A 26,032-nucleotide genomic window follows, 5' to 3' on the forward strand; every position below is an offset into this window, starting at 1 on the left:
TGACTTCTTCACAAAGTCTTCAATCACTTTTTTTATTTCTGCAACATACAGAAATTGATTGTAGACATCCAGAATTATTATTACATACCAACATAAAGTGAATAAGGAGAACTAAATATCATTATGAATATCAATATCATAGTTGCAATTTTGGTGTCTTTATGGGTGATCAGACATATTTGGAAAGTGATTCAAATTTTATTGAGCATCTTCTATTTATTCTGCTGTTTTTCATATTCTATTATTTTGTTTTGTATCTATGAATGCTAATGATAATTCCAATTTTTGTCTTGGTTTTTGCTTGCAATTTTAAAATTAAATCACTTCATTTCAGTATAAAATATGTTAAAAGAATTAAATCACTGAGCCAAGTTTCATGATTTAAATGTTCGCATTTCTGATCTTGCTCATTGAGAAAATCTTTATCTCAGTTAATAAATCATGAAATCGTTGACAAAATTTAATTCTATTTGTGCACCTTATATTGGTATGTAATGATAATTCTGGCTGTCCATCATTAAGTTGTTGCTGGAAAAGACAACATTTAAGGGAACTTCCTTGAAATTATATAACCAGTTTTAATAACTATGTCCATTATTTCTTTTTATTTATCCTCTATTGACTAACACTGTAGTGATATCTAAAAAAAACTTGTGAATTTTTCATGGTTTTTATAAGTTAGAAATTTATTTATGTGGCCAATCTTTGCTTTTCCTCCACCTATTGCGGTTAAAACTAATTTAAAAATGGGTACTTTTAAATTAGTGAAGAAAGTTTTAAAAATGTTAAATATGTCTACACCTCTAGACCTTTATTTCAAAGAAATCATAGTAAAAAATTCTTTAGATGTATAATCCCTTAATATCGTACAAATAAAAATTAGCAATTGTGCTCTTGGTACTTTATAAGGTATTTCTCCCGCCTTCGTGGTGTAGTGGTTTGCACACTGGGCCAGTATTCCAGAGGTCCGCGGTTCGATTCTCAGTAAAGGCGTTGCATATTTTTCATGATTTCTGCTTCCAAAAAGTAACTTAATGTCTCTACAACTTCAATTCATTGAATAAAAAAAAGGAAACTATAACATCTGTTAATCTCATTATGTAACCATTATATTATCATGTTCTGTTGCATTTTCACTAATTTTCTCAATTCATCGCTTCACAGTACTTTGAGACAATTGTTGATTTTTGATTGAAGCAATAATTAAAAGCTTATTCTTAAAATCATTAAAAAATGGATTTTTTAGTTTCAAGAAGATTCCTTTTAATAATTCTTTGGCAGAAAATGGAGTACTTTCTTTTAATTATATAGCCTTCATTTTGTAGGTACCAAGAATATTGATAAATCTCCTTCTCAAACATCATCAAGTGGCCAATAATCCTAATCACAACCATTTTTAGTTTGCTGATGATGAGATGAGCTCTGAGTAAACGATGTGTTATTGTATTTTCTTTTCTTCATATCAGTGTAAACAAATTTTGATCACTCATAATTTTCTTATCATAAGAAAGGCTCTCAATATTCCACATGAAAATGTATTTTATTTAAAAAAGAGTTTGATTTACCAAGAAGTGAGAAAGATGCTACATCTCTTTTCGAGAAAGATTTATTTTATGTTGCATTTGAATATGCAAAGATGACCATTATATAAAACAACAAATTAGTGAAAGCATTTGGAGGTACAAGAGAAAAATTATAAGTGAAAGAAAACAATACATTTTGACAACTGGTTCAGTGGCTTCAGAATGTTGTTTATAAGAATGCAGTTACTATTTATGTACGGTTGGACAGAAGTACTAATGTCAGTTAAGCTGTGGGAGAAGCAACACAGCCTTTACAAAAGTACTTCTATTGACTGAAGGGTTTCTGAGAGAGGTGTATTTTCTGTGTCTAGTCCAACATCCTAATAAGTGAATATATGTCTCTGAAGAAACTGTGTACATAAAAGAAAATCTGTTTTTATGGGAAGAAAAAGAAAGTTGGCAGCATTCTGCCACAGTACTGGATATTTGACCTATTATGCCAAGAAACTAGTGAATTTTTACTCAAGTTGAATAGAAAGGCAATTGAAAAATGAAATGTTTGCTTATTGAAATTGTCTGCTATTCGCTGTGATTGATGTGGGGTCATTTCTATAATAAATTACCATGAATGTGACACATTGTTTTTGAAAAAAAGAAATGTGACACAGTGTATACTGAGCATGTGTGAAAATATTCATATTTAATATATATCATTTATAGGGGTTAAAAACAATGAATCAAAATCAGCTCATGTCCAGCAAATGTGTGTTGATATTGTATTGTACTGGCTGGTCAAAAAGATATGTATATTAATTATAAATTTTTGTTAACTATGTAATTATATTTAACAGAAACCTTTAAACCCCTATGGAAGTCCCATTTCATGTCCATGATTTTTCGCCCAAAATTTCCTTCCCACATTGATTGGTAAAAATTCAGCCTCCCTCTACCTTTTGTTCTAAGCACTTCTAACAGCATGCCCTAGACTTGTTCAAAAATGCTGTTTCTAGTCCTCCGTTCCCTCAATGGAGGAGGTCATCCCTCCTATAGCATTAATTTCTCATTCTGAAGATTGCTGTGCAGTTTTCTATGGGTCAAGAGACTCTCTGCTTGAATTTTTTCTACAAATTGTTTGCACAAAATATTTTACATAACAAAATATTTACATAATTAATAATATTTTATATTGTATTATTATGCATTTGTTTGTTATTTAACTCACAAAGCATGTGTAATATTCAAAGTTATTTGATAATTACCTATTTATTTAAACCCATTTTATGACTTTACAAAATAAATTAGGATTATACAACGTTTGTTTAACTCATTTATTAACAGTTTATATATTATAATAATTAATACTTTTAAAATGTCAAAGATGCAATGTTTTTATTGAAGTGAAAATTCAAAGAGATTCTGCAGTTTAGACGATATTCTTGGAGACTAGCTGCTTTGAAAGTATCTTTCGGATTCATTTTCTATTTCAGAATATATTATGATTTCATTATAACTATTTTTATAACTATTCTTTTCTTTTTTTTTTTTTTTTTTTTTTTTTTAAAAAAAGCTTATGCTGAACATAAAGAACAAGAAGAGAATGTAGATGAATGCAAAGCAAAGTAAGCCAAGTGAATTTTTCTTCTTATCCTCTTATCAACTGTTTTTTTCCTAACATGCATTTGTACAATATTATTTTAATGCAGTGTGATTTAGGTAGTATTTATCTCATGGGTCAACTAGAAACATTGGGTTTTCACTTTTAAAACTTGGTTGATGACTTTAGTTAACGGCCAAAGTCACACTATTTAGTTGTTGTTATACTGAATTATTAGTTCAAAATCAATACGTTATCTCTTTCCCTTAGTATTGTTAATATCCACAATAAATAAAGCCATGTATTTTCTAGAAAAAAAATCAGCTTTTTATGAAAATTTTTCTTTTTCTTTTTTATTGTATGCAGTATAAATTCCAAAACGGAGACATCCAATACCCAAAATGATCTCCGGATTTCCAAAATTCAACAACACCTTTTTTTTTTTTTTTTTTTTGTATGCTTTACACAATTTTAAATCCAAATAATTTCACTTCGACACTGAATAAAATACCTTCATATTAAATAAACTATTATTTATTAGCATAAATTTCTATGATCTAAATAACATGGTTCTCGCCGTTTTGCATAGCACACATTTCAAAGCGAAACATTCTACATCAAAACATCATTTTACACTTAATTGTCCTGATGCCAACCAGGGAATCATAATTTATTATTTTTTGCTTTCATCACCCCATGACTATCAGCACATGGCAATTTAAGAAATGACTCTCACAGAGATGTCTGAACTTTTTTTTAATATTAGTAATTGAATACCAAAGCGTTTGATGACCTTTTATTTGCTTAGCAATGGTTACAGACTTCGGCTAACTGCACTGTGAAGTGGTGTATGTTCATAACGGGAATTTTGACAGAAGTTTCTTTTCTTATACAAGAAAATAGGTTTTGTAAATGATACTCATAGGTGAAAAGATTACATTTAGTGCTATTTGAATTGAAAATAACTCATTTATTATTCAGACAAGCTCCAGAGCAGCACCAGAATTTATTTGGCAAAATTATTAGAATTTAGAAAAGCACCAAGCAACAAAATTAAGGAATGGAAAATTCTTTAGAATTTAGAGAAGGTACTCAAAACTTTCAGAATTTAGGCTGCAGAGACTGCACCAGGCTGCAAATTGTCTATATGATCAATAATTTGGCTCTGTAGACAGCAATTATAAGACTTCAGTAGTGGAGCTTTGTAACTGAATAAGGAATTATGTCTATCTATAAAATTAAAGAGAAAATATAATGAAAAGAAAATGAAGTAACTTAAACCAATTTACATTGAAAGAAATGTTTTTTAAAGCAAACAAAAATATTAAGCTTCTTTTGTAAATTTTGATTCCATTAAGGCCATAAATGCTTTATTATTTCATAAACTACTGTTGCATATTTTTAATTTTATGATTTCTATATGTCATCTTACTGCATTTGAACTGATGATCTAATATTCGGAAGAATCCAGAATCACTGATGTTCTGGTGAGCCTGGTCCTTGACTTTGTATTATATTTTATTATAAGCACAGTACAGGAAGAAATCTTATTTTAATGAATTGTTAATGATCTGTAATTATCTTTTTCCCTGTATCTCAGGTTCAATGAAACAATGGAGTTCTTCAGCTGGAAAGCTAAATCTCCAAATTCATCAGAATGGCCTCAAGAATTTTTCAGCTATTGGAAACCATTTTGTAATGATTTTAAGGATATTTGGAAAAAGGAAATCCACAGAAAAGCTAAAGAAGAGTAAGTATTAGTCTGCATGTTATCTTAGTGCAAGAATAAGCTCATTTTGTAAAATTCATTATATAATTGTTTTTGCAATACATATTAACCCCTAAACAATCAGATAATTTTCAAGAAAACGGTCATAAAAGTGCCTATTTTTTATTGAAGAAAATTGTATAGAAATAAATGTATGTACAATATATGCATTCATTTTCAATTTCTGGATTTTTTTTAGCTTGAATTTTTTTTTAATATAATTTTTTAGGAAAAGCCAACATCCAGGTTTATTTTGACTGAATGTTGGTTTTCCAGTAAGCCAGGAAAATTTCAGAAATATGTGTTTTAAATATTAAAAGAGAATTTTATTAAACTTCTGCATAATATAAACAAAGCTTAGTAATTTTTTCTTGTGTGATAAATTTCAAAGCAGGAGATGCAAAGGCCAATGTCACAATCTGGACAGTAGTTCCGAATTTCCTTCCTACATCCTGTATTTCCTTCCTTTGTTTTCACCTCTTCTGGAACCAACAAACTTTGCATTCTCTTGGTGGTTGCCATTTCTTATCAGTTAGGGGTATCTGTCTAATAAAATTTCTTTCAATCAAACGGTTTGGATTATCCTCCAAGCTAGGCTAGCCTCTTTTTGAAATGGTGTCTGATGATTGACACATTTCAATAAGTTCATCTACTAAAGATAAATGGAACATCAAATGGGATTTTTTCCACCCATTTTTCTGTAAATACAATACGAGTTCAAAATAGTTTGGTCTAACAAATGAAAAAATATTTTCTTATCCAAGCAATAGAGTAATCTCCAAGATACTGGTCTACAATATCTACTGCTCTCATATTTTTATTGTAATCTGTGAAAATTGTAGGTTTTTAGACAACTTTTTTATGACACTGTACATCTACCATGTCATTTGTGTGAACTGTAGATAGCATGGTAACATCTTTCTTATCTTTCCACTTCATGGCAAGAACTTTACCTCACCAAAAAGTAACATTTTCAGCTTTTGCGATTCTCTTTTTTACTGATTCCAGAGGCATTTCTTTTCAGCTTAGTTTTGCAATTCCATAAGTGTTTGTTTGAAGTTTTAAAAGCATGTCTGCCAATTCTGGTGAGGTATAAAATTTGTCTGTTATCAGACAATATCCTTGTTTTAGCAGAGACTTGATAAGTGACATCACAACTTGATTGGGGCAGATCTTTATATTTTGCATCAAAAACTGTACCTTTTCCAGTATATAAGATTTGTGACCATATGTACCATGAACTTGATTCACATAACAAATACGAACTCTCCACCCCGGAAAAATTACGGGCATGAGAAATAGAGGGCGAAACCTCACCCCGTCATTTTGATGGGAGTGAGAAGGAAGGGGTTAAATATACTTTGAATTCTGATTTGACTGTCATGCAGTAAAACAATGTATAATTAAGGTTTTTACTGCATGAAATTTTGAAACAGTGGAAACCTTGAAATCTGTACAGCCACACAGATATCAAAAGGGAAATTTAGACAACTTTGGTAGTTTTCTCCTCTTCATCTCGTACTGTAGCAAGCTATCCTATTGCATTCTATTAATTATAGGTTTCAAATAAATATTCTGCCAAAATTTACTAAATTTATATAGCTGAAGATTCACTCAGTCCTTTTTGAGTGTAGTAAGCAGCAGAGTCTTTCAGTAATTACAGGTTCTCAAAAAAAAAAAAAAAAAAAAAAAGTGTCTTTAAAGGACTTGCTCATTAGGCTAAACTAAAATCTAAAACCACTCATTAACTTAGTTTGAAATAAACATGTATTTTGAATCTCAGTTTGAAGAATAAGTTAACAAATTTAAATGCAGCCCATAGAGTTATACCACCATAGATTTTTATGGAATAGCATTGCAGTGAAACTCCAAATATTCCTTTCCTATAGTTATTAGACCCTTTCTGTATATTTAGTCCATATATCCTTAAAAATAGTACACATCCATCATAGTTAATTTTTTTATCATTAATTATTCGAACTTAAATTCCAGAAATATTCCTGACATCATAAAGTTAATTCTTCTAAATTATTTATTTGTATGAGTGTAGAACAAATTGGGATTATTATGCATTCAAATTGTTAATTCATCTTCATGAACTTGTCCCTTATTTGCTACAAGCCTTGTGGGAAGTCTTCAGTTTATGATATTGTTTCAATTTAATGAGTTACATACATCTCTTAATTCAAGCATGTTTCTCCATTTTATGTATTTAGTCTAATAAGTACTTCTTAATTTTGAGCATCAACTTAAAGTTGTAATGTATGTGATGCATTTTTATTTATTGAAAATAGTATATTATATATAATAATTTTATTTAGTTCTAAATATAATTGATAAAATTTCCTGGATATTAGCTTCTGTCATTTCCTTGCCAGGATTATAGGAATTTAAAAATTATATTTTGATTTGAGCAGAATCATAGAGCTTGAATTGTTCAAATTGGTTGCTCCAATGATTATTAATTAATATATATTTCTTTATTATTATTTAGTTGTCAAAGTTCTTGCAGTTATTATGCTGTAGGTTATAATATACAATCTTTCATTTTTTAGACTTGAAATTGCAAGGAAAAAGCTTCAAGAAAAACAAGAAGAAAGACGAGCTAATATAGTGAAAGTGAAAGAAAAACCATTTGGCTTAGTAAGTTATGCATTCTCATTTGTTAGTTTAGACTTATTTTTTACTTTTTGTTTGATTTACATGGTATTCATGTTTAAAATTTTTTAATTTTAATATCAATTTTCAATAACATTTTCATTTCTAATAACTAATAAGAAGTTTTTGTCTTGCATAAATGCTGCTTGCTGAATTTAAAATTAATGTAACTTTGATTTCTGTAACTATTTGCATTATGAAAACTAGCTACTCAGATAACTGACTTTTGATTTGAGATTATTGTTTAAAGAGCATTTCCTACAGGCTGCGTTCATTTTCTTGTAAAAATCAAAAAGACACAGAATTTAGTTTACTGATTTTTTTTAAAAAGCTTTCATCTTAGTTCATATAAAGAATTTATGAGTTTAAAGTTTGCATATGGCCTTTTCTATTTTGTTGCAAATAAAAGTCTATTTTGCCTTCCCTCTCATATTCAAAATGTATAATTTAATAATAAATTTCATAAAGGCCGTAAATAAACTTTATTAGTTCTCTGTTTTACACATATTCTATTTATCTAAATTAGTCTGAAATTATGCCTCAATTCTTTATATGGCATATGGATTTCCCCAAGCCTTTTTTTATACTGTTGGAATACAAATGAACAATTTATTGAATTGATAGGGGTAATCAATGAGCAGGGTGCAGAAGAATTAACAATGCAACTTAAAATAATAAAGACCATTCCAAAATTTGTTTTAAAAATATATTTTTTCTTCTTTTTTTAAGAAATATTTTGTTCTTAAAATAGTCTTTTAAGGTAATAAATATTCTGAATATCTCAAGGTGATATTTCCATCTGTAATACCATAATAGAATAATTTGTCAATTCGTAGATGTAGGCCTTGGAACTGCAGTGACAAATGAATAAATCAATCTGACTCATTTTCTGTTATGACCAAATTAAAATTCTTACTCAAAATGGGTAGCATGTGTATAAGACTAATGCTAGAACTGTTATTCTATGTGGTTAGAAACCTTTTTTGTAAGATTATGAACTCTGGCATCCTCGTAATGTCATCCTGCACCAACTGTGCATCTCTTGCAGTGTTGATATAAGGAATGTTTAACTATGGGCTGACAATTCCACTGGTGTCCAAAATTAAGGTTGCAAACATAGAACATATGATATCTGAAAAAATAATTGATGTATAGTAATGAAATATTTGACCATTATTAGGAGACATCCAATTATGAATAGTGGGCAAATGTTTTGAGATATGCAAATTAAACTAGAAAGGGTCTAATGAGAAGTATGGCCAACTTACATAGCTTTACATCTCTCATAACAGGCCCTTATACCATTACTAATGGCCAAAAAAAACAAAAACAAAAAAACAAAAAAAATCTCGGTCTCCTTTGAAACATTTACTGCATTGAGAGTCATGGGAGGATGTTGACTACAGTAGCTGTACCTAAAGCTTCTCAGCATGTTGTATAGGTCTTAGGTCTGGTGACTTTGGTGGCCATATTATAAAATCAATCACCTCTTTCTTCATAAAATTAAAATGTTTTTCAGTAACTTCCAAGAAAAGCCTCACATTTTGCCAATGCATATTCAGCCACCCAACCAGTATAGTGGCTAGGATCGCTGACTGCTGTGCCGTAGGAACCAGGTTCAAATCCTGGAGATGGCATGGATGTTTGTAAATGTGTAGTAGCCGTGCAGCATAGGGGCACTCTAAATATGTGATGAGCCGAAAGTCCTCTCAAAAGGTTGCTGGAAGGGGAAGAGGAATTGGAGATTGTCGGACCCTGGTGGCGTAGCAGAGCTAAATCGCACTGTTATCTGTAAGGCTGTTGCCAACGGCAGGCATAAACTCGCGCTACTTGCCATAAGCAATTTCGTGGGCTTGGGCTGACTATAGGTTAAAGAAGTGAGCATTAGCAATAACAACTAATCTTTCTAAACTATTGTCTTGTGTATTTTCTTCAACTTTAGTCTAAATCCTTTGAATTTATATGCACTGAAAGTAACCTCTATCATTTCATTCGCTAATTCAGGATATCATTCATATTCTTTCTTCAATATCTTTAATTTATCAAGAGAAATCTAAATTTAGCAATTTAACTCCAGATCATACCTTGTAAAAAATCTTGTTCATCTTAATGAATTCAGTGAAATAACCAAAACTGTGCTGTGCAGTAGCTGGTTTGATGCTTTGCTGAACCTATTTGCGAAAATTTACAGTAATTAATTTTATACTGAATATTTTTATTTTAAAGGATGGAGAAAGGAAAAAATTGTTAATAGTTGCTGAAACTGATTTAGAGATGTATTGTCATTATCATTTGTGACATGTATCAACTATGATTAATAATATGATGCTTAGAGATGCAGGTAATGGGGAAATAGTTTTTTATGTAGTCTTCAATTAAAAAATTATTCTTCTTTCTCACTTGTTGTTTCTTATAATATTGTGGTTGCTAATTTTATAATTATAATTTTTTATGTATGTTTTAATTAATAGTTTATTCATTATTTTTTCTAGTATAAGTTTAAACATATTTTTTGTATATATGACCTTTTCTGCTTTCAAGAATGGTAGAATCAGTATTCAAATAGTAATATGTTTTATGTTTAAAATTGCACAATATATGACAATATGCAGGTGTATTTTCTGTTACTTAAATCTGCATATTAAATTGATCATTAGAACTTTTTTTTATAAATTCATCCAACATTATTTATTTTTATTTTATTTTACAGAAAGCAAAGCTTGCTAAGAAAGGAATGATTCTAAAAGATTCAACTTTAGATACATGAATTTTTTTTCCTGTATCATACTGTAGATATCTCCTCATGAAGTGCCTGTATTTTTATTATCCTTTTCTGTAAAACCAAAAGTCAGTCTTTTTCTTTGTCCTAGAGCGTTAGTATTTTTTTTATAAACTCCTAAAATCTCTTAAGCCAAATATTTAATTTTTAACATGTATCTTTCATAATGTACAGACTGCAAACTCTTTCATATATATAAATATGTATATGTGCATATGGTACTGTATGAGTTTTGTGTTTCTTGGAATTCAAAAGTTTTATATCTTTATTGAAATAATGAGAATTTTAAATGAATTTCTTTTATTGAGTTTCTTGAATTACATTTGAATATATTATTATTATTATTGAGTGATACAAAATTTAATAAACGATTTGATTGTTATGACATTGATTCCAAATCATTGTCAATTAAAATGTTTTAATTAATAAATTCAGCAAAAATGTATTTACCATTATGCTTTAAAGCATATGCTTTTGTAATCATGCTAATATTTTTTATTCATGCATAGCCATTAAAATAATGGTATTTTTGTATGTTTGTTTTGTAAATGTATATGTATGTGTACATTTATGTAGCAAAGTAACAATCGTGTTAAATGATTTTTTTTTTAATTGAACATAAAAGTTTCTCACCCAAGTTAAAATATATTTTAAGCCATGAAATTTTGACTCTTTCGGTTTAAAAGTTATTACATTTTTTCAGTTCTTTACTGAATCTTGTTGTAAGTTTACTCTTCAAATCAAGTATAAAATTTATTTGTTAATAAATATTTATAAAATATTTTATTAGGCAAGAAGTAATTTTTATATATAAAGCAAAATTTTATAAATTGTCTGATGAAATTATTTGTTTTATTGAATATTAAACAACTTCTGGAATGATTTTTTAAATATTTTTTATGCTCTTATTGAATAGCATCCCAAACACTTAAATTTCTAATTTTTTTAAAGTATCTTTTCTAATGCAGTATTTTTATTTATCATTGTTCATCACTTTTTTCAAGTGTCTAGATGATAACTGCAGAAAAATTTCAATAAATTTGTGAATACATAAATCTACACTTCTAAGAAATATAAAGGTATTTCTTCTTTGAAAACTTTAAGATTTAATTAAAAACTTTAATTAAATTTTAATGTGTGCAGATTTCTTTTGAATATTTGATTTGATTTTTAAAGCAGCTAATTGAAATTGTTGTTGGAATGAAAGTTAAGAAAATTGTTTAAAAATTATAGTAATCTTTATTCTTTAAGAAGTATCAAGTTTTATTTTGCCCATAATTTAAAATTTTGTGTGTTTATTGTATTTGGATGGAAAATTTTATTTTCCTGCTACTGCTTGCTTTATATACTTATTGATAAGAATGACCATACCATTTGCGGTGCAAAATCATGTGAAATTTCAAATTCCAAAAGTAATCCTATGACAAAATGATGAGAAGGTATTTTTCCCCGTCTTCCTTTGTTGAAGAATATTATAAGCTTGACACTTTGTAATGAATTTTCAATGAAATTTGATAATTATGAAATTATATTATAGCTTACTTTCATATTAATTAAATAGTAATAAATGCTAGAAATGAGATTTCAGAATATTTCTTGGTTAATGATTAAGTCATGAAGTTCTGCAAAAATGAAAATGTTTCTGTTTAATTACTATAACCAGCAGCTGTAGTAGTGCCAAATATATATCTGTCAGTTGATCAGAGTCTGCAGCTTGAAGGTACATAGGAAATCAGTGAAATAATTTTTTCCTCTTATCTAAAGTTGGGCCAGAATGGGAGAAGTAAAAGTTCTTTTAAATAACTTCTTTCCTTCATCTAGTTTAGAAATAATTAATAGTACGTAAATACATTGTTTTGTGAATGAGCAGCTCTTAGCTTGAGCACTTGATAATTTCATTATTGCCCATAATTATAATTTCCAGAAATGGGATTTTCTCTTCTTATGGAATATTCAACATTGAACTTTGCATTTTTGTTTTATTCCACTGTGTTTCGTTTAATTTAACTAAAAATGCAAAGGTAATTATTCACTGCAGTAGATGCCATTTAATGCGATTGCAATTAATGTTATCATTTGGATATTGTCATTGAATTACCAAAGTCCCACCCGTTTGTATATGGGAAACATGGAAAACGCCTTGCTTACTGTGATCAATTTAGTTAATATGATAAAAATATCATAGAATAATTTTTTTAAACTGAAGAATATGCACCAAACATGAGATAAAGTCATTAAATAATTTTAAGATAAGCAATAAAAACTCTCAAATGACAGAAAAATTGCCAAAGAGTTTTAATTTTGATTTTAATCAACCATTTAGAATAAAGGGAAAAAAAACTGTAATTTGACATAGATTTCTGATAACTCTGTAAGTTTTAAGGGCAATCAGACACAAAGTACCCTTCTTCAGGAGCAGAAGACTTTTTTCTCAGAAAATATCTATGCCAAACTAAGGTTGCATTTCTGCTTAATTTTAAATTTTACATTGGCAATATTCTCATTCAGTAAAGGATTCCCTTCCGAGTATTAAGATTTAGAAATACAGATCTCCCAAATAATTTTTAGAAACATTTATGAACTGTTCATAAGGAATCTCTGCCTTATCCTAGGTAAAATGCTATGAAAATACCTCTTTACTTTTTTCAAGTTATATTAAATTAGATAAATTTTGTTGCTGTTTTGAAGAATATTTTTCCTCGCTGTTTAATGTTATCATTCAGTTAAATGTTGTCAAAATAGCCGTGAACAAATGTGATCACATTAAGCAGTGCCTACTGCACTATTTTGCACTTGGAATAACTGAGAAATTTCAAGCTTGTTCAATTCATTTTATTGTAAGTTAAATTCTTTAAATGTTTAACCTGAGCATATTTAGGCATTGCAAATAAAGTGCTTTAAGCACTGTGCGATGAAAATGTCACTAATGATTTGATCAATTTAAACTTTAGAGAGTGGAAAGCAGTGTATTACAAATGGTGAAAATATAGTTATTAAATTAAAATTTATTGTTGATAAAAGCTTTCAGTGCAAACGTTTTTATCATATTTGAGATTTGTGAAAATTTTACCTAAACTGTTAAATAAATTGACTCGTTAATTCTACATAGATTTTCTAAACATTAAAATAGAGGTTTCTTTTTAATATATATAATTTTGTCTCATTTCATTCATAGTTCTAATACCAGTGGAAAGAAGGGAAAATGAAAGTTTTTGTTTGGTAAAGTAAATTCTTGAATACATTTATGTTCCAGTTAAATATTAACATCATGTGAATGAATATGAGGGCATATATAAAATTAATGTTAATATGTTGCCACAGTTATAATTTTATGCATCTTTATTGTGAATGTTTATTTTATCTAATTCAAAGCTTAAAAATTGTAGTTAAGGAACCAGAGATTATACAGAGAAGCTTGTCAGATACTAAAAATCTTTGCACATATTGTTGTAAAGAAGTGGATTATTATACAGATTTCATTTTTCTGTTACATATAAAACATGTGCAATTAACTCGGGATTAAAACATTATACGATGCATAAATTATCACATTTAAGAAATATATATACATTTTAATTTATTCTATTTTAGTACATATTTTAAGTGTTTTTTTTTTATTTATAAGTATATTTAACTAACATATACTTTTTTTAATTATTTTGTTTTATTCGAATGTAAGTTATTTTGTATGTTTTTATAAATTTTGTGTGTTGAAAATTATATTTCCCCACTACTTATTATAAGATATTCTTAATTTAAAATTCTTAGTATAAAAGGAAAATATTTTAAAATATTTTTATTCAAATTATTTAATGGGACTATTAATGTTTTTGAGTTAATTACACTGAACATTTTAGTTTATTGTACATAGTCACTTGAAGGAACTGCTATGTTATACAATTCTCTGTTTGTATAATAGAGAATTTTTTATGAATTTATAAATACTAGGATAGCTACTGTTTTGGTTATAAATTTGATTGTGTATATGTGTATGTGAGATGGTATTTTGCTGTTATTAAGAAATGTTATTTCTCTTCAGCAATCAGTGGTTCTAGATACTTCTTTTTTATTTTAAGAAATTTAGTTAAAAAATGTTAGACAATTAGTTATCCTGTAATATTGCTTAAAAGCATTATGAGTTATGTAATTGATAATATAAACATTTTTTTAAAGTTATTTTTCCGAAGTAAACGAATTGAGGAGTAATTATCTTATGAAGAAGTGCACTTCATTTAAGTTGCTGCACATTTAGTAATAGAACAATAACTTTATATCAATTTTCTCCAGTAATTCTTAATATTCTAAAATTTAGGGGGAAGGAATTAATTTAAGAGTTGTCGTTTTTTAAATGAAATATTGGTTATTGGTAGTAATAGGGTGTTTGACATTTACAAAATGGTCCCCCCCCCCTTTAAAAAAATGGATAATTTGGCAAGTATAGAAAATGTTTAAGATCCTAAAGTTGTCTTCTTAGGTATTAATATGAATATATATTTTTTATTGTTGCTAATCATTTTCTTATTGTATTATATTGTTCAATTTAATTTTCATTTTATTTCCTGTATGCACTAAATAAATTTTCAATTTCAAGAGAAAAAGAGAATATTTAAAGATTTTAATGGCAAATCATGATGTGATCATTTTATATTTTTTTAGTTAATCTACATACGTAATTTCTAATCATGTTAGAAAACATTATATTTCTCACATAAATTCTCATATATTATTATGAGTAGCCCTTGAAAGAATTCATACTTCTTTAGGAACTTGTAAAATTGTATAACTGAGTTTGCTATTTAAAATTGTATAACTGAGTGGAGTTTCATATATTTAAAGCATTTTTAAAATTTGCCTAAACTCAAAGTGAAGACTAGAATTAAGAAAATAAGGTAATTATTATTATTATTATTATTATTATTATTATTATTATTATAGCCACCGTTTTTTTTAAACTCTAAACTGATGCAAGGTTAATCACTAAGCTCATAATTACTTCTCATGTGCACTTTGTGGCTGCCATATTTCTGCAACTTTTTTACTATGGCATCAGCGCCAGCTAGAGCTCTTAATGATGACCAACAAAGTGTTGTTGATTTTTATTGAGCTAATTAGTGGAGCACAGTCTTTCAGTATTTCATTATGAGCAGCTATTAATATCTCATTATGAGCTACTATCCACAAAATGAAATTTATGGTTATAAAAATGTCTTTAACCTGCTTTTTCCGGTTCCTCTGTTTTATAAGCTTGCCAATAATCTGAATAATCGTCAGTCCTTCATGTATACGGTTCGCGATTTTTGCCATGAGTATAGTAGCCTCTTAATTCAGAACCCAAGGGAGAGAGAATTCACCAGTTTCTTGACATAACCCTCCAAATATCCAGGATTGTGGAAGAACTCTGCCAGTTTTCCTTTTTCCCCATATGAAGAGATTTTTGTTTATATCGACAATTTTTTTAGGCCTCTTATTTGTTTGTCATATTAGATGGGTAGAGAATACACCTTTGGCATGAAATTGTTTCAGTGAGTAGTACCCCCGCCCCATTGCCAAGCTGCTTCTCCACCTAACAGTAAATAAATTACTTCAATGTTACAAATAGAATTCTGAAACCAGTCGTTAAAACGTTAGCTTTTCCTTCACTTTCAGTTCTTATAGTTTTTTTTTTTTTTTTTTTTTTTTTCCCCTAGTGGATTTTACAACAGTATAACTGTTGTTGTGTATTCCCTATCGATGCTTCCCAATCAAATTTTTTACTTTGAGAATTTTATATCTGCCTTGATTGAAATTTCTGGATTTTTAAAATGTTGTGTAAACTACATACCATCTTTTCTTGGGAAATCATATTTTAAAAATAAATACATTAATTATATTTAAATGGCATTCATACGCTAACTGGTGTTTTACCACAGTTGCACATATTAAATTTCTTATGCTGTTTCTGTTGTCAGAAGAGCTCTTTTTTTTTAAATTAATATAAGTGTAGGCAATATTTTTTACATTCAGATGTATTATAGGCAATTTCCTTGAGCTGCCATAAAAAAGTATTAAATAAGCATGTTTCCTGATGACAAGATTGTGATCTATAAGCTTTTAAATGGTAGGTAGGATTTCATAAGAGAACATGTCAGCAAAAACATATAATCAAGAAATTCTTATTAAAATTTTAATATTATTTTTATTATATTATAATCATATATAAAACTTACCTAAAATGCACACTTTTTCATAACTACATCAAGTTTCAAAATCAACTTTTTAAACAAGTCAGAGGATTGCCAATGGGCTTACATTCCAGCACCTCAATCTGTAATATCTTTTTATTTGTCAAAGAATTTAACTTCCAAAAAAATCTACAACCACAAGAGTTAAATTACTACAAACACACCTACAGATATATTGATGACCTTATTACAATTAATAATTTTGGTAAAATTGAAAACTCCGACATTTATCCGAATTGTCTTAAACTTAATAAAACTAATAATTCACAAAATAGCATAGACTTTCTAGATCTTGAAATCATTAACTACAAAAAAATTTTACTTTTTGACAAAACAAGAAACTTCAATTTCAATACTAACAAATTAATAAATTGGAACTCCAACATATCCAAAAAAGTAATTAACAATACTATAATTAATCAAATACAACGAATTAAAACTATATGCACAGATACAATAGATTTACAACGCGAAATTTTGATCCTTATCAAAATTCTCAAAAATAATCTAATTCCCTTTCAATTTATCAACCATTGCCTTAAAAGAGCAGACGTTAAATACTCACTCTAAATCATTTAACTGATAGGGATATGATAATTTATTCCTAAACCTGAGAAGGCGGTATAAGTTGGATGACTGTCAGTTGAAAGATTTGTATATAGTGTAATTACTCAATTGTATATATTGTAAAAAGCTAATTGTCTTCAGACATATACTGTTACTATACTGTTACTAAAAAAATGGGCCTATTTCCTGCCTTTAGACAGTGAAAATGCCTTTTTCCTTTCTTAAATTCTTAATCATTGCGACACGACAATTAGCCAGAAATTAATTAATTTCCATTCACTAGTATTTTCAAAAAAATCTTAACAGACGGTCTCTCTCAGATAAGAACTCCACAAAATACATCCCTCAAGAATTCCAAGTTCCACCCACTACCATAAATTACTTCACACAAGTCTTACCGACTGATATTATTCAAAGCCCCTACTGCCGCTAAGAATTTTCGGACACCCTACACTTCTGAGTCAGACACGAAGAGAACACTTTGCCAACTCCCCCACTAGAAAGAATGTAAGTTACTTAATACCTTTCTGGCCTTTATATCTTCATGTACATTCACTGATCTTATTTATATTATTTTCTATATTATTTTTATATTATTTTTATGTTATCTTTGATTTGTTTTTACAGAGTTTGCATTATTTATCTTTTTTATAATCTTCTATGTTTATTTCAACTTTACTTTGAATTCGATTTCATAATGACAATTTCCAATGTTTAATTTCTACAAATAATATAGTACTCAAATGCTTAAAGATGATAGTGTCGGGGACGGTTACTCGAGTTTTACAGGATTTCTCTACAGTAATTGATTTTTACTCCAAATTGAATTGACTAAAATGCTTCATGAGAATAAGTTCTTTGAGTAGCAACTATTCGCGGAAATATTTGGCCTGACTAGAATTGCCGGTTTGGCTTTAACTTATAACTCGAGTAAAGACGAAACACTTTCATATTTACGCATTTTTATCAATTATTGTTCATTGAACGGGAGTTGGTTTGTTCCCCTTGAAAAGTCAACTAATTTCCGATCAATGACAATAATTACATGTTTTAATTTTCCTTTTACAATTGAAATATTATTCTTCGTGATGATTTAACTCCAGTCCCCGTTAAAACATTATTAACGTTTTGCTTTCAAATTACTTCAAAACATCTTTCAAAATATAACTTACCAGTATGGATGCACACTTTTAAAATAATTCTACTTTAATTAAACTTAGGAGATAATATAATCAATTAATCAATACTGTTTAGGAAATAAATTATTATTAACTAACTTTGCAGCAATTGCACAAGTAATAATAACTTGTATTCGCACTAAATGGATTTAAGTTCATACAACATTATATATATATATATATATATATATATATATATATATATATATATATAGTAATTTCATCATTACAAAACAATTTTTTAAAAACAAAATATAAACATGTGTAGTATTTTTGCGCATTAAGCTGCTGAAAAATTATCAGTAAAGACATAAAGTAAGAAATTTAGAACTAATTTTTCACAAAGATCAAAAATTGAAATTCTTTGTTGTATTGATAGGATTATTTGAAATTTATTAGTGATTATAAATTTCAATTTTCGGTCTTTGCGAAAAATTAGTTATAAATTTCTTACTTTATTTATATATATATATATATAGTATATATATTTAAACAAACGTATATACATAAAAAAGCAAATTTAAAGTTAAAATAATGTGCAAACATATAAAAAATTTAATTTTTGAACTAATCTAAAATATCATATATATATATATATATGCATGCATACAAAATAATTAAAATTGAGATATGATAATGAAAATAGGTAAATTACATGCAAACTAGAAAAGATAAAATTATTTAAAGTTTCATGACTTTTGTAAACGTGAGAGAGAATTTAAGATGTGTGCTTGTTGTCACAGATTTCACAACATATTTTAGAATACGTTTTGGACTAATAAACTTTAGTTATTTTAAAATGGTAGTTATAATTTGTTCAAAACATATAAGAAATTCAAAAGCCGTTTTAGATATATTTTTTGTAAATTATGTATGTTTCTAAATTTCCAGGTAGTAATAAATTAATGGAAATGTAATACAAGTTAATGGGAATAGTGTGGATGAATATTAATGACCAGTATTTACCAAAATCATTTTTTTGGTTTTCAGCTCTATGCCATTAAAATTTAGCTCAGGATTTGTATGTTGTTTTCAAAATATGTGAAAATACATGTCATAATAAAAGCAAAGGAAAGAACGGAACACTGTGAGAAGAAATGAATTTAGGGGTAGATCATCAAATTTAGAATGTTAAATTTTGAGGTCATCAATTATATTTTGAAACAGCTATCATATTTTGCTATATCTTACATATATATGCATCAAGAAACCTGTGGTTAATAATAATAATAATAATAATAATAATAAATTTTATTAATTTTGTCACTTGCAGCTGGGCAATACTGCTGCACATAACAACCTTTGTTAAAGTACTGTGAAGTACTTTTCGTTGAAGTGCATTAATTCTCTGCATTTTAAACTTGACTGTAGATAAATATGCTCATTTAATTTCCTATCACTTTTTTCTCCAGTGTTAGAACTTTGTCCATTGTGACAGCATAGGTAATACAAAAGCTTTCGTTTTAAGGTTTAGTTGATGTGTCTTACATATTTGTGAAAGAAATGATCTAAAATCTTATCAAAAATTTGATCCATGAGCATTCAGTGAAATTAATCTTTTACATTTGCTGAAGTCTGCTCTACATTTTTGATTTAGGTATATTTAAATTTAATATTATAAGAATTCTCCCACCCTTTATAGGGATTTGTAATTAGTTTTAAACCGTAGTCATATTCTTTGAGACTTCAGATGAGCTCTACCAACTTTTTTTTCTCCCTATTGGAATATTGTTCTTTTTATTTTAGTTGTTAAATGTTTTTGTCTAGCAAGTTGGCATAGCCAACTGTTGTTGTTTTTAATGTTCTTAATTTATGAAAGTGTGTTTTTTATTAATTTATATTCATTATTTTCCTATGCTGTTTGAAAACACAACAATGTATTGCATCTGTCCACAGTAATTAATTATTACATACCTATTCTTTGATTAAATCTTCTCATCTAGCTTATTTTAATAAAACTCATTCTAATTTAAAATTATTACAGATACATTTTCATTTTTCAAGGCATAATATATATGAAATAGTTTAAGTTTTTAAGCAATTTGAGGGGAAAAATCATTTGTAAAAATTATTTTCGTAGGAACAATATCTAGAACTCTCTGCTGATGCATCCAGTGCTTTGCATATTTGACTGCATGTTTTATACATTCTATGGGCCATTGGTGAACCATAATAATTCTGTGGGTTGTCATGGCCTTGATTTTTTGCATTTTTTAACACTTCTATAGCATGTGTTGTAATAAGCTGTAGTTTAGTAAATTTAAGAAAAGCATATCAATTTAAGAAATAGGCAAATTTTAGCCTTAGATTGATATTCCGTTTGCTCAATAGATGGCAGCACTATTTTGCTGTTTGTTATTTTTAAACTTGAAAATTTGACGAAATACTACAGAAAACTTTTGATTCAAGAAGAAATAAAACTGTTATGAAAACCTATCAAAATGCATGGAATGTTTTTATAAAATTTGGGCTAACCTAAGGCTTAATTTTGACAAATTTAATCTTGCAGTATGTGCTGCCATATGGGCCATTAGAAACTCATGTTTCCTGAAAGAATTGTGCAAAAAAAGCTTGGGCTCAAAGTGCAGTAATATAAATGAAATTTGATTTTTGTTAGATTCCTGTGGTTTCGAAATAAATTATAAATTACCTTATCTTTGTTAAGTTTCATTTTTCTTATATTGATCGTTTGGTAAGTTTTCTGCTGTTCGTGAACATTGTATGTATATGTGTGGAATTTATGTAGTGTTGGTTGAATTAAGATTCTACTGTTAAATAGATTCCATTTTCGAATTTTCTTCATATTTATTCATAGAATATTTTAGCTTATGAAACTGCGCTCAAGCTTCTTTATTTTGGATGAATATTTATTTAAGAAATGAAACAGTGCTATTTTTTATTTTAGTTTTAAACACAACATGCACCATCCTGCCTTGTAAAATTACGGAGCTTAGGGAAATTTTGTATTATTTTTTGTTTTATTTGTAGAGTTTATGTATTTGCAATCAAAGTATTTAGCATGCTCACAATGTAAAGTGCAATTTATATATGATATTTAATTATTTGGGTATTTGAACTTTTATTTTCATAGCTATTTTGTACCCTGAATTTTTATAACTTTCTCCCTAGAAAGTAAATTCATAGTGTCTGTAATATCTACTTTTTATCTTAATAATAGTACTTCTGTACTTTCACTAAAAGGAATTTTTGTCATGTTATTGCCATATTTTGCCTTGCATAGGATATAGCAGGCTATCAGTCTAGTTTTGCTCATGCTTTCAGTAGTATCAGTGTATTTACATAAAATAGAACTTTTAAAAATAGAAGTAAAGTACTTAAGATTTTCATGTTATTTGTGCATTAGTAATTCAAAAATCCATACTACTGAAACGCTGAATCAATCATTTTTTCATTACTTTCCATGGAGAGGCAATACTTTTACAATTCAAATTTAAGATGAAATGTCAAACTAAATTTAACAGTTTATTTATTAGCCAATACAGCATGCTTTATTTATCAAAATGAGTTGTGTTAAAGAAAAATGAAATTAACATTAAATATTTGAAAAAAATTATGTATAAAAAACTAATAAATAAAATAAAATATGTGCACCTTCCACTATATTTGAGTTGTACTACAAAGCACTTTAGAAACATCGTATTTATGACACTGTAATTTTTCCCATAATGGAATAGTTATGCATCTTGGTATGTGCATATGGTTGTTTGAGGATTGAAGTTATGAGACTATGTTATAAATTTAATTATGTCAGTGACTTCTGGTGTGGCTCAAGGTGTCTTTTTCTTGAATTGTGTCACCTCTTCACCAAATATTTCTGAATAAGAATCTTCTAGCTCAGTTTATCATACAGTACTTTCAATAGTTTTTTTTTTTTTTTTTTTTTTTTTTTTTTCTGTGGTAAAAATTTGCTTCAGTTTCAACATTGTGTGCAATGTGTAGCTGCTTGTATTAAGTTTATTCAAAAAGATTTTCTTCACAGATAATTTAATAGTCTAATTTAATAATTTTGAACTTCCAGTTCCTTTGGCTAAATGTAAAATCCTTCAAAACCATTTTTTCAATCACAATGTAGATCTTCAGTATCATGTTTGACCTTCAAAAAATGGCATCTTTTAATGTGAAACTGTGCTGAAAGTTTAGAGGATTGCTGCTGATTTTTAAAAAGTATAGATTTCTGACATCAAATTTTCAAAGTTTTAGGGTGAGAGTCTGTAAGGATCTGTTCTGGTGGTAAAAAAAGTGCTAATGTCTAGTTTGAAGACTTTTAGGATAAGCTATTTTAGCTTCAACTATTTTAAATCTATTTTAGATCATCAGGTCTTTACAAAATATAAATTAAAAGAAATATTTTCCAAGAATTCCTGCTAATGTCTGAAAGACCATATTGTTCCATTTTGTTTTAATGCCTATGTCACTAATAGTATTTTGATTATAACCCTTTTTATAAGAATATTATTGTTAAGTAAAGTTTCCTGTGTTTTTCCTTTTCTTAATGCATGAATTCATATTGATTTCTTGGCAGAAAGTAATTGTAAAAAGGCCCTGAATCTTTCCCTGTTGGTGACATACATGCTTTTAATGAAACTCGAAACTGATACGAAAGTCTCAAATTTATCATATTCAACAAGTGTAAAATACTTAACATTCAAATTGGTTTCTAACATTGCTCATGCAAATCTATTCAGTGCTTTAAAAATGAAATTAACTGACAAATTCAATAAATAAGGTGTTTTTGTTAAAATGCTAACTACTATAAGGTTGTTACAAAGATTAAGTTTGATTGGATATGGTTTAGTTAAATGAACGGTATGGTAGTTAAATAGTTAACTACATTCCGCTTCATTATTGTAATCACATATTGCAAAGTAACAACATTCTAGACAGACGGACAAAGTAGAGAGATGTCTTGTTTTGCACCCACTAATACTTCTGGTCTTGTTTTGCACCTGCTAATATTTCTGGTGTTGCTGTTCGTTTCGGTTTCAGCTGATGTGATAAAGCTGCTGCACTATCACTCCATTTGTTTATAGTAAATTAAACTCAGGCTTTTAAGGCCTTATTACCATGTCTAAAATCTTGAGCATTAATCAGCATAGTTTAACGCACAATTGTCATACTAACAGACAAATAAACAGGGGATAAAGCCGCTGAAAGCTGTTAATTCGTTCCAGCGAACTGGCTGGTTACAGGGGCATTTTCGTTGTTTTCCCCATGTTCAAAGAGATAACAGACAATTTTCCTCAAAAAATCCTGAAACAAAGTGTAGCCTTCGATTTAAGAAATAGCCCTCTTTTGCTTGGCCTTAAATGATTAAACAAACTAAGCTAGCTGTGAAATTTCGCTATAAAAAATTCAAATGTTATGTCGGCCGAAGGTGCAAATGATAAATTTTTCAACCTTACCTATTTCATTTGTTTCACTTTTTCATGTGCTGAATTTGTCCAAATATATTGTTCAGCTGGTAAATCTAATATTCTTGAAGCCATCGATATTTACCAACAAACTTTTTAAATGGTTTTAATTGTAATTTTCATTTCCACGAATGTTTTCACTTCTTGTTTCATATTATGCGTGTATATAGTTTCTTTACTTTCTCTTTTACTTTCGCCATTCGATTTTTTCCAATAGGTCGCTCAGTATGTCCGTTATACTTGTAAGACGATCGAAGTGCAATGCTTGTATAAATAAAAAAACAACTCCACGAAGAGAGGTAAGCTTCAGACTGCTTTCGAAATTTGATGAGCTGTTTCATTTGAAGTGCATCCAGATTAAAATTGAATTTTGCCTTTTTTAAAAATATTAGTCTTTTTTCTTTTCATGTCTATCTTTTTAATCATCCTTTTCCGTGCCTTTATTACTTTAATTATTATTATATTGTTGTTGTTATTTATGTCGGCTCGAGATTTAAATAATGAAAGTGCATTAATAAATCTTGAAATATATATACAGGAAGCTTATTCAAAACACAAAATATTTGGAAAAACACACATCTATGAACTCCGCCCCCCTTTTTTTTAGCCTTCAGCTTGGTAATTTAAAAGAACTGATGAAAAGTAATTCAATTCTGGAAAAAAATAATGATGATGAACGAAGGAAAACTGATAGTAAGCCTGTTATAGTTTTGCTAATTATAATAATATAAAGAGTATGAGTTTGGGTTCTGATTTTTTTCTGGATGTTGCTGTCATTTATAGAATTTTCCTTTGCTTAAAATACCATAATGATATTACTAAAATTTTTCAGTTTAATTGGTGAACAAAAATACATGAATTGTGTCGGCAAAATCACCCTCATGAATAGTAAATGTTTTTTGTCATATCTGTTATCAAGTGATTAAATTAGAAAGTTTCTATGTTTATTATTTTATTTCGAAATGTTATAATCTTAAAATTGATCCTTCATTTTATTAAAATTATTTGTAAGAATTGTTAGGGCAAGTTTTGTCTTAATGTGCTCCGTCATATCGATACAAACTTCTTGTAAGCAACGTGTTTCATAAACGAGCATATATGTGCCTATTTTTCAAAGTTCCATTTTAAGAAACTTCCGGTTTCGAGAGAAAATTTCTGATCGTGCTTTTGACGTCTATGCAACTTCAGGAAAAGTTTAAAAATTGCATGCACCCACAAATTTTTAACCTAATTAGTTAATATTTTTATAACTTCATATTGAATCTGTAATATTAAAATATGTGCATTTTATGCATTAGCTGTTTAAAAAAAATGAATGTATCTTGTAATTTGATTTTTATGAATTGTAAAAGTTGTCTTATAAATGTGTGTGTAAATCTGATATATGTGTTGTATAAAAGTATATTGCCAATTTCATAAATTAAACTGCATTTAGTGGTTAATTCTGTAAATACAATTGTATCTTTAGTTCATAATTGTTTGCAGAGATTTTACTTCAATCGCATGCATTTAATGTGTGGATCTAATGTTCAAAAATAAAAAATGTCTTTTTACTTTTATTGGGCAATCTCGCTTTATATGTAACTCGGTTTATCTTTTGTGTTAGTTGTACTGATATATCTTACTCTCGACCTCAGGGACCACTTAACAGTATAATGTTTCATTTTCTCCTCCTTTTTATCCTTAGAGTCTAATATATACTGTACTCAAAAGTAACTATTTATGTTTTTATTCGAGCTACATTAGCTGAAGTTTGTGATATATCCTGTATAGCAATTGACCTTTTTTTGATAAAATAAAGTTCATTTATTAACATTCATGCTGTGATGTTATTTTATACTGTCACCGAGACATTATTCTCCAGCGCTTGAGCGGTAAAATCGCTGAACATTAATTGTTCGACAAAGGTTCAAATGTCGATAAATGGGCTGGCTGCATGAGAGTTTAAGAATAAGAGCCAATTACCCTTTGAAAATACTCCACGAATGAATTCATCTCCTTATGCAGATAGCCCTTCCATACTTTGCTGTAGTCTAGTTAAATCAAACTAAGCCCAATGAAATTTGATAGACAAAGTTATCTCATCGTCACAATTTTTATCTCTGGTTAACACATTTGAAAAATTAATGGACCACAGAAACAAAAAAAGATTTGGTACATCATTGTCAAAGCGGCTGCCGCGTAAGCCTTTGCGAACATTTGAAATTCGCACGTTATAGTCTGGGAAATTTCCTATTCTTCGGATGCGTAATTCGATTCTAACAAACAGTTTGCAAAGTGGATGATTGAAATTCTCTGACTGATAAAAATAT

The 26,032-nt window shown here is 28.4% G+C and overlaps 1 protein-coding gene across 5 annotated transcripts in view; it reads left to right on the forward strand.

Moving 5' to 3' along the window:
• LOC118204245 (uncharacterized) overlaps positions 1 to 18,441 on the forward strand; it is a 133,529-nt gene extending 115,088 nt beyond the window's left edge. For all 5 annotated transcript variants that reach the window (XM_085811506.1, XM_035376577.2, XM_085811505.1 and 2 more), the window contains 4 exons: positions 3,091 to 3,142; positions 4,718 to 4,867; positions 7,441 to 7,528; positions 10,254 to 18,441. In XM_085811506.1, the coding sequence (XP_085667632.1) occupies positions 3,091 to 3,142; positions 4,718 to 4,867; positions 7,441 to 7,528; positions 10,254 to 10,310 (347 nt within the window). In that variant the 3' untranslated portion in view covers positions 10,311 to 18,441. The remainder of the gene's footprint in view (positions 1 to 3,090; positions 3,143 to 4,717; positions 4,868 to 7,440; positions 7,529 to 10,253) is intronic.
• The last annotated feature ends 7,591 nt before the right edge of the window (positions 18,442 to 26,032 follow it).

Source organism: Stegodyphus dumicola, chromosome 2, assembly GCF_044657685.1.
Source record: "Stegodyphus dumicola isolate Sdum_Otavi_A_Nest chromosome 2, ASM4465768v1".
Taxonomy (NCBI): domain Eukaryota; kingdom Metazoa; phylum Arthropoda; class Arachnida; order Araneae; family Eresidae; genus Stegodyphus; species Stegodyphus dumicola.